Here is a 10,149-nt window from a genome sequence, read left to right on the forward strand (position 1 = left end):
AAACATGGCGGTTCAACATGGCGTCCTCTGTGAAAGGCGACCCACAGCATCTGTAGATAAAAACGGCTCATTCTAGGTTAACAAACACGTACTGATCCCTATATCCAAGTGATTATACACTAATGAAAACATACCTATGAATATTATATTCCATTTCTACCACTAGATCTTCGTAAATGTTACACACTGGACCTTTAAATGTCTTTCAAGCTGGATGTTCCAACTATTAATAAAAGGATATTTTGCACAATATATTTTGCGTACAACTGAACTGTCAATGATTGGTTTTAGGTCGAGTTTGCCATTTAAACCATCTCTGAGCTGTTTCATCTGTTTATCCATTACTTTAAGCTATTTTAAAAATGTACCATAACTTTTAGCTAACTATTTAAATTCTTTATCCATGACCTTTACCTATTGCAACCAATTATCTGTTACTTTTAGCTCTTTTAACCACACATTTATCCATGACTTTGAGCATCTGTAACCATTTATCTACTAATGCTAACTATTTCAAACATTTATCTATTAGTTTTAGCTATTTTATGTTTTACTTTCAGCTAACTATTGTAACTGTTTATCCATTTCCTATATCTAACTGTTTCAACTGTTTATCTATTATTTTTTTATCTGCTACTGTAATTATTTACCTATTTCCATTTATCTTTGACTTTTTTAGCCATTGGTAATTATCCATCACTTTTAGCTATTTCAGTCATTTATCAATTATTTTAAAGTAACTATTTCAACCATTACTTTAAGCTATTATTCAATACTAGCTATTACTCATTTAGCTTTTTAGCAAAGTATTTCAACTAATCAGCTTTCTACTATTATATATACTGTCAATGTTTTTCACGCATTCTTTGTTGCAACACTTGGTGGTCAGGTGTTACAGCTTCCTCATGGTGATATATAATAATATTCAGATTTATTGTTGTTTCACCCCACTGAAACAGAGCAGTAGATGAACTACTGAAGATCTAACGAGTCAAAATGAGCTGATCTTAATATGAAACTTGTCTCCCCTGCAGTACCTGTCCAAGCAGTTGGAAATGTTGAGGGAGATGAACGAGCAGCACGCAAAGGTGTATGAACAGCTGGACGTGACTGCCAGAGAGCTGGAGATCACCAACGAGAAGCTGGTGCTGGAGAGCAAGGCCTCACAGCAGAAAATAGACAGGTGATCAACAGCTACGACTGTGTCTGAGACTTTCATGAATACCATCCTCTGCTCTCCTGTTGTGGACACAGTGTACCAGAAACCACACTCTGTAGAAAAACATCTGTAACAAGGATGATCATCACATACCGTAGGTCTTTACAGGGACGTTTTTGAAGCCAAACAAGCATAAAGCAGCTAGAGACTGGTGCTTTTATCATAATGTAGTTTTGTAATTTACATCGCTCCACATTTTTGCTGCAGTTACAACTTTTTGTGTTTTTACAGGCTATCCCCTCCACCTGAGCAACTATAGCACTGTACACTCTTGCTCTGTTTAGCAATGTCATAATCGTAATCAGGAATCAGTCCTTTACAAATCATATTAGTGGGCTGAAGTCTAAAAGTTGTTTTCAATGGCTGCTTTTGTTCTCTCTTAATCTGCTCCTTCAAATTCTTTGTTTTGTAACAGTGACTCACTGTGGCTTTACGAGAACGGTGTGCTGAGCAAAGAGACAATTAAATCACCATAATAATGACGTAACAAGCACTGAACAAACATTTGTGTGTGTGTGTGTTTGTGTGTTTGCAGGTTGATGGGCACCATGGAGACCTTGCAGAGTCAGGTGGACAGTCTGACATCTCGGGTGGAGGAGCTGCGAACTCTGGAGGAGCTGAGGGTCCGCAGAGAGAAGAAGGAACGGCGCAAGACTGTCCACTCCTTCCCCTGCCTCAAAGAGCTGTGCACTGCGCCAAGGTCACTAACTGTTAGGAGTTTTTCTACCGCACAAAGAAAATCATTCCCAGGACACATCCACACTCTGTAGTCAGGTCTTGTTGTCATTTTTATCTTGTTCACACAGATTAGTATGTTGCTATTACTAGCTTTGTATAATATAGATGAACTGGTTATTCTGCAGGACATGCAGGTTGATGAAAGTGATTCTGCAGTAATTATCACACTGCACTGCCCTGCAAAGCCAAAACCCTTTTTACATCTTATCATAGACATAATTAACATCAAATGTGTAACTTTTGGGCGAAAACAACTTAAAAAAACAGAGGTAAAAAAAAAAACACTGACTGCACTATGGCTAGTTGTGGCTAGCTGGTGTAAAGCTAACTACTAAGTCATGTGACACTTCTGTTTGTCAGGTATGAGGATGGTTTCTTGCTGGCCAACCCAGGCAGCGTGGACCTGGCTGAAAGACGGCCAGGGGATGAGGAGAATGAGCGTCTGAGAAACATCGTCTCCTCCCTGCGCGCAGCCATGGCCACAGAGAGGTCCAAGAGGGAGGGCGCTGAGCGGGAGTGTGCCGCCGTGCTGCAGGAGTTTGAGCGTCTGGAGCAGCGTCTCTTAGGAGCAGAGGGCTGCCAGATGCGGGTTCAGGAGCTCGAGGCTGAGCTCCAGGAGATGCAGCAGCTGAGGAAGTCCAGAATGTGTCTGATTGGGGGCATGGAAGACGGCTTAGAGATGTTGCTCAACAACGGCCCCGAGACGGACACCCCGGAGGAGGGCTTAGGGCCGGAAGAGGGAGGTGAAGGAGAGGCGGGGGGCACGGGGCAGCAGGGAGGCCCAGTGAGGAAAAGCTGCAGCGACACAGCTCTGAATGCCATCTCAGCCCGTGACGCCTCAGGTAGGCGCCAGGGCAGCTACGCCCTCCATGCCAACGGCGTGCGCAAACGCGGCATGTCCATCCTGCGGGAAGTGGACGAGCAGTACCACGCCCTGCTGGAGAAGTACGAGGAGCTGCTGGGGAAGTGCCGGGGTCACGAGGAGAGCCTGTGCCACGCTGGGGTGCAGACTTCACGGCCTGTCTCCAGAGACCCCTCCATCAAAGAGTACAGCATGGTCTCTGCGGGACCTTCAACATCAGGGGCCGTTGCCACCCCTCCAACACCTCCTCAAACGCCCTCCACCCCGGAGGCCCTGGAGGGGCTCAGCAGGCAGGTGGAGCAAGTGGACAAACGGCTCAGCCAAAACACGCCCGAGTACAAGGCGCTGTTCAAAGAGATCTTCTCCCGCTTGCAGAAGACCAAGAGTGACATGAACTCCACCAAGAGCAGGAAGAGTCACAAATGAGCCAGAGCTCATTCTAACAGCTACTGATACTACAGGCACTGAAAACACTCACTAAACACGATTTATTTGTCTTAATTTACCTCACTGTTTTGAAGGCTTCTTTGTTTTACTTTTGCCCACTCGTGAACTGATGGGTGGATGCCTGTAGCCATGTTGAGTCAGGTGATTAATGATGCATACTCAGCAGTGGACACTCGCACCATTTGCTGCCAAATGTTACTGCCAAATGTTATACTTCACTACACGGATGAAAGATCGTTGATGTGGATGAAATGCCTTGTCCTGAGTGACGACAAATAGAGAGGAAGGTTTTGTTTCTGTCCAAGGACAGTCTAGTGTGTGATGTAGTATTTGTAATTGATTAATTTAAGTATTGCCATTTATTTTTTATTTATGAAAAATAATGAATATTAAACAGGACAAAATCAGCCATTGGCTTTGAAACGACTTGGCATTTGAAGCATGTATCTGTCTAATAAACACTAAGTGCTAAATTGTTCTTTAAAAGCAGGTAAAAACTAAATCACAAGGTTTTGACCAGCTTATTATTATCATGACTGTTTGTGTGCAAATTTGAATTTGTCGGATGGTACAAATCCTTCAAGACGGCTGCCAAAGCTTACTGTGTATAAGTGTTTGATGGAGATTGGTTTACTTACATGGTTTATTGTAACTCATCTTGTGAAGGAGATGACACCTGAACAGATGGTGTTTTTACAGCATGCATTACAAGCTGCAGGGGATTGATCTGTTTCAGGGGGTTTGTTTGATCATTTCAGACATGACAACAATCAGTTCTGCACTGTGCTATCACACTGTCAAAGCTGTTCCTGTAATAGGCCATGTAAAATGTTTTCTGTTAATTAAAATGAGCTATGTATTGACCATTTTCCTTTATTTTGTTAAGTGCTCAGGGAGGCTACAATTCAAATCCTTCAAGTTGAATACGAGCTGTGGGAGCAAGAAAGAAAAAAATCCAGGTAGTTTCTGTTGGGTTGAATAAAACAACCAGACACATGCACGCCCAGTCTGAACACTTTAATGTGAACACAGGAGATCAGTAAACTGTAGGTAATACAAGTAGCACACATTGAGTCAAACCCAACCCACAGAGAGAAACATCAGTCCATGACACATGACAGCTGAATGAAGCTGCGGAGAACAGACTTCATCCACATACTTATGGAGTGTATAAAAAAAAAGAAAACACTTTTCAATGGCAGGATGTCTTACCCATCGATGTCTGGTTGGGGACTGATGTCTCTGTACTGGTTTAAAGTCAATTACAGACAACGTTTCACCTCACTGATCAGCAGGAGCAGCATGTGGTTGTAAGAGACTGGAGGCACAGTCAGCATTGGTAATTTTTAAACTTAACGTGATAACGAGGCGAGCGCGTTTCGATTCGTGAGGGAACTAAGGGAACGCCTCGGACACACTGGAAATATGGCCTCAGGGACTAGAGGACGCTGGCTGACAAAAAGCTGTTAGTACGACCTGGACTCATATTCACAGTTGTAAATGATCTAAAATAACCTAATTTTACTGATATTTAGAAAACTACAAGTACTGCAATGAAATAGAGATAATACGATCCAACAACATGTAATGTTTTCTTTTTTTTTTTCTTTTTTTACACAAATCATCAAACCTGAAATAAAGTTGTTAAAAGTCCGTAGTCCTGATGCCCTGTCCTATTACAAGTATTGTTAAAACAGGCTCACATGATGGTCTGGCAAATATAATGTGAAGGCAAATGGCTCAACTGGGTTGTCTATTTCTTCCCAAGGGTTCTTGTTAAGGCCACATGGCTGCTAAATACACTGCCAAAATACCCTGATTAGGAGAGGAACAGCCACACCTAAAGTGTGTGTGTGTGTGTGTGTGTGTGTGGGGGGGGGTCATACGGGTTTAGAGGTAATTCTTTCCCCCCCTCATTCTCTCAGCAGACTTTGTGGGGCGCTAAACCATTTGAAAAGGAGGTGGCCTGAATTCCAAATAATTTACAGAGACCCTGGTACAAATAATCTGCACGAAGGCTTAAGGAGGGCTGCGTCCAAGAGTTGTGTCCAGCAATGATTGCTCTATGACCGCGAGTGGCCACATACATACAGCACTACTGCTTCCTGTACAATGCTTTCAAAGGCAGATCATGGTAATCATATAAAAGAATCTAATAAGAAAGAGTGAAAAAGGGGGAAGAAAGCAGAAAAGGAGCAGAGGGAATCATACAGTTCAGTTTTTAAGAGCAGTTTTGAGCAGACAACAGTTTTTTTTTTTTTTACTTATTTTTCTTTTATAAACAAACCATAATCGCAAAATCTGGATTGTGCACAATGTTTGCTTTCTCCATTTCAAAGATTTAATACTTAACAGAAGGGCGGGTGCAAACAAATGAAGGGTTAATGAGAGGAATGATGAAGTGATTTAGATTTAAGAATTTAGAACGAGAACGGGGAACTGTAAGAGCGAGTGTCAATGGACGGAGAGAGCAGAAGCTTAAATCAACACATAATCCAGAGATGGATCAGGACAGAAATAATGGAATGAAAGCAAGAAAAGGGAAGAGGGACAAAGCAGAGGAAGACGTTGATGGCGAGGAGGAATCAATCTTTCCAGTCTTTCTTGATAGTGAGGCTCCACTCCCAGGAGAGATGGTCGTGTTTGTCGTCATCGGTGAACTTGGACTTGATGTTGTAGGTGCCGCGAGCCAGCATCCCTTTGGGTGCCTCCTCCAGGGTGGTCAGGAACTCGTATTCCTCGTTCGGTCTTGGCCCATAGCTGCCCACCATGTAGTCTGACTTGTCGACTGTACACGAGAGAGGGAGATGAAAGGAGTTGTAAAAAGCTTCTTCAAGATATCATGCACATCCTCAATTCCACATTCAGCCAAAGTGCATTTATACAGATTTTACATCAGCAGAAATGCTGGTTCATTAATGGTGTATTAGTGAGGGGAAATTCACCAAATGTAGATAAAAACAGATTCCTATATTCAGGTGAATATACACTAATGAAGACATACATATAAATATTGTATTTAATTTCTGCCAACAGATCCTCCTAAATGTTACACACTGGACCTTTAAAACTTAGTTCAACATTTAGGGAAAGACACTAAATGACTCTTGCAGAGAATTAGATAAGATTAATAGCACTCTCATATCTGTACAGTAAATATGTAGATACAGCCGGCAACTGGTGAGCTCAGTTATTGTTAATGGCTGAGCTTTGGAAGTGCTAGTGGGCAGCCTTTCTAACATTCAGACAGAACCGTTTCCCCTGTTTCTACTCTTTAAGCTAAGATAAGCTAACTGACTGTAGCTTCATATATACTGTGCAGACATGAATGGTATTGATCTCAACTCATAGGAAGTCATATATCATATATTTACCACAAATTAATTAATTACGTTATCCCTTTAAGCCAGAGGGTGCTAATTTTCATTTCCATGTCAAAAATCCAACTAAGGGATGGCAGAGATGAAATCAAATCATTGTCTTACCCTTTACTCCTTTCCTGAATGTCTGCTGAGTGTACTTCAGGCCTGACACAATGTCCTTGTTGACCTGAAAAAAAGGCAAAATGCATCATATCCTGCTGAACAGTTTCCCATGACAAAGATAGCTCACTGCAGCTGTAGTAACATCTCCATGCCTCTAACAGTCTGAGACAACAAACAGAGAGGTATCGTGGGATTGACAAAGGCCAGACTCTCACCTTGAAGTTGATCTTTATTCTGTATTCGACTCCTTCCTTCAGCACAAAGGGGTTCTTCTTGAAGTTCTCCAAGTCTCCTGGCAGGGAAGGCAGCACAGCATGACAAGTAAAGATTAGTGAGGAACAGCATGCGGTCTAAAACATATAAGCTGAGTGATAATGATTACCAGAGAACGAGGAATTAACACTCTCAAAAGTCAAGTGGAATTGTATTTAGAGTTTCGACAGCCTGCAGTGATGACACTGACCACCAGGTGGCACAGTACCTCAAGTGAGCCGCAGCTCCCCTGCTCCACTGCAGCTCCGTGTGACCACCGAGGGAGGGCAGGAGTGCCATCAGGAAATGGCTCATTAACCCACTTACACAGGAATCATGTCATTATTAATTAGGGGACTAATGACCCAGCAGCTCTGTTGGTCTATATTTGCACACAAGGATGGGAGTGATTACTGTTCATAATTAATGTTACTATGAGTTCATTCTTCCAGTGTGTCTGCTGTGAGGAAAGACAGCTGCCTAAATGTGGGCTTCTGTGCATTCTTTCAAGTGTAAACTACAAATGACCCGTTTCACACCGCCGTGACTTCTCCACTCACCCGTCAGGTCAAGGACCAAGGGGATTGGGGCCGTCTCGCACAACAGGGTCATTCGCGTCACCTCGACGTTTGGGGCGGTGGGATCTAAGACAGAGAGAAAGGTCACAGCATCCAACATTAGATCAAGAGAACCCAAGTATCTCAACCATGCCAACGGTTTAGCTTTCAAACATTGAATAAAGTATGTTGTTGCTTATTTTCCACACATTTCACTACCTACCTACTTTTCTCTACTCTAACTCTGAACCTTCTGAAAACAGACTATCTACAGACCTCAGTGGGAAATGTGTGGCCCAAAGTTGCTATTAATAACCCAGCTCTGTTGAACTCGAGGCAGTGGCCAGACCCCTTTCCCAGCTCTGAGATGTTTCTATGTGGGTCGGGATCTGATTTGTCTTAAAGCAGCTACAAGGAACTTTTACTTTGTGTTGATTCGGTCGGCCCTGTGGACAAAAGAGGTTGTGTTTCCATTGCCTTGTTTCAAGGGGAATCTGACCAAATCCAACCTGGTGGCAGGCATTAAGAATAACTATACTGAAATAATGATAGTGGTTGGTTAATCTACTCTTCATCACAAAAGCAGATATTGCCAAAGACCTGATTTTGAGGAACTGGATACTGGTAGCAGAATATGTATAAAGTAAGAAACCTCCATATTCAAACCATTTTTATGCTTCTTGAGCATCTACCGATCCTTTTGACACGGTCTAATTTCTTGGTGTTGTGTTCGGTTCAGTCATTTAACCTGTCAGTGTGGATATTGTTGAAAGATTCTAAATATAGAAGATATAAAAACCTTTTGAAAAACGTTATTTTGCTGAGTATTACTACAAACTGTTTTTTTCAATTTTACAAACACAATGACTCACTTGCTGTCTTTAACAAACGTCTGCCTAAAGGCTTTGCCTAAATAAAATTATAGTATAACACAAACAAAGATGACCTAATTCAGACATCTGATCAAGTAAAGAGTATGACCCTGAGTAAGTGAATTGTTTTCACAACAAATAACTGAGGTTTGTTTCCTGCACTATTGGTTGTACAAACATAGAGCAGCTGTAATATTATGGACACAGATACATGCTCATCCCACCTTTGAGGACATCACTTACAACAAGTAGGAGGGATTTTTGTAAGTAAGTTCCATTAGATGGCTATACTGGTGAATGAAATCAAAATGTGTAAGTGTGTTCTTATCTATGCCTGAGGTTAGTTAATGGCAGAAAACTACATGTATTTTAATTCTAGCAGACAATGAGACCATTGTTATTTAGTAGGGATCACTAACCAGCAACCACAACAGCAGCAGCGCCGCCCAGCAGTGCTTCCTTGTACTTGCGCAGACTCTCATCGTCTTTGTCCAGCTCCTGGATCTCCTGTAGGCTCTTCTGGGCGGGAGGTTTGTAGTTGACGTGGCCTTCGTTCTCTTCGTTGGCTGCTGCAATCGCTGCCAGCTGCTCTGGTGTAGGTTCCTGCTCTGCCATGGTGTGCTAATCACAGCAACAAAGTGACAGCAGAGAGGACTGGTTAGAGGACAGGGAAATGAAGTAATAAGAACTGACGGCAGGAGTCCACACAACAGACTACTTCCCCTTTTACTCTTTACTTTGCTTTAATTAAATCTGACCTACATGTGGAGCGGGGTAGAACAAGGTTATTAGACATCCGGCTGCTGGATGATTATTACGGATTACTTATCCAGGGGGAGACCTCGGTGAACTCTGACCCGAGGGCTCTCGCAATGTAAAGCAGAAACTCGATAAATAAATCCCATGGGCAGTCTCTCTGTCCTGACATTACCAGTGTTTATCTGCTGCAGTCTGGAGATACTGCCTAGAGCTGTATGCTGCAGAGAGGAGCACAAAGGAATTTGCTTTGCAGCGCTCAAAGTACGAAAACACTTGAAACATTCGACAGTTAAAAGTCTCTCCGGAGTCACACGGTTATGGGTGGCGCTCACTCCACAACAAAAGATTTATCAGTATATTGGACCGTTTACAACATCATAGGCAACTTTACTTTGAGATACAGCAGTTTTATTGGGGTTTTGTCCCGTACACATAACCACACAGGTGAGCGCACAAAAATTCCACACCGGCTGAGACGCGAGCCAGGACATGTGACCACCTGGCACTCTCAGTCTGCCTGGCTGTGGAACCGGTTTCTCTGACACACAGCAGAGGCCGGTGGTCTGAAAGCTGATGATTATCTGAGCCCCAGGATTCTCCCTTCCACCCAAAAAACATCTGACAGACTTCAGCAGAAAAACAGCAGTGCTAATGTGGCTATCTACGCCCGGCTGCACGGACACACCAGTCACTGCTGAAGTGATTCTGAGCAGCACAAGAACAGTGCGGCCATCTTCACTTTTAGAGAACACAGCGGTGCTTGAGGGATGACACAAAACAACATTTCTGCTCATAAAATGAACAAAAAAGAAAAGAACAAAGTTATCTATTAGTAACATCTGGTGCACATATGCTGAGCAACACCTGCAAAAGCCAGGAGGCAGCTGGATGATGGAGCTCTCTGTTCTGTGTGGTCTGTTCTCCCTGCAGTCCTCAGAACACACACACACACACAGAC

The 10,149-nt window shown here is 42.9% G+C and overlaps 2 protein-coding genes across 3 annotated transcripts in view; one reads left to right on the forward strand and one right to left on the reverse strand.

Annotated features, from left to right (window-relative positions):
- cdr2l (cerebellar degeneration-related protein 2-like) overlaps window positions 1–4,820 on the forward strand; it is an 8,738-nt gene extending 3,918 nt beyond the window's left edge. The window contains exons 3-5 of the mRNA XM_035655748.1: window positions 1,035–1,183; window positions 1,755–1,919; window positions 2,318–4,820. Coding sequence (XP_035511641.1) covers window positions 1,035–1,183; window positions 1,755–1,919; window positions 2,318–3,245 — 1,242 coding nt within the window. The 3' untranslated portion in view covers window positions 3,246–4,820. The remainder of the gene's footprint in view (window positions 1–1,034; window positions 1,184–1,754; window positions 1,920–2,317) is intronic.
- The window catches only part of arhgdia (Rho GDP dissociation inhibitor (GDI) alpha), a 12,416-nt gene continuing 6,535 nt past the window's right edge, over window positions 4,269–10,149 (reverse strand). For both annotated transcript variants that reach the window (XM_035655752.1, XM_035655751.1), the window contains exons 2-6: window positions 8,852–9,053; window positions 7,564–7,647; window positions 6,967–7,043; window positions 6,752–6,815; window positions 4,269–6,054 (exon numbers count right to left, since the gene is read on the reverse strand). In XM_035655752.1, the coding sequence (XP_035511645.1) occupies window positions 5,852–6,054; window positions 6,752–6,815; window positions 6,967–7,043; window positions 7,564–7,647; window positions 8,852–9,047 (624 nt within the window). In that variant the 5' untranslated portion in view covers window positions 9,048–9,053 and the 3' untranslated portion in view covers window positions 4,269–5,851. The remainder of the gene's footprint in view (window positions 6,055–6,751; window positions 6,816–6,966; window positions 7,044–7,563; window positions 7,648–8,851; window positions 9,054–10,149) is intronic.

Source organism: Morone saxatilis, unplaced genomic scaffold (genome assembly GCF_004916995.1).
Source record: "Morone saxatilis isolate NCDOM2014 unplaced genomic scaffold, NCSU_SB_2.0 Contig14, whole genome shotgun sequence".
NCBI lineage: Eukaryota > Metazoa > Chordata > Actinopteri > Moronidae > Morone > Morone saxatilis.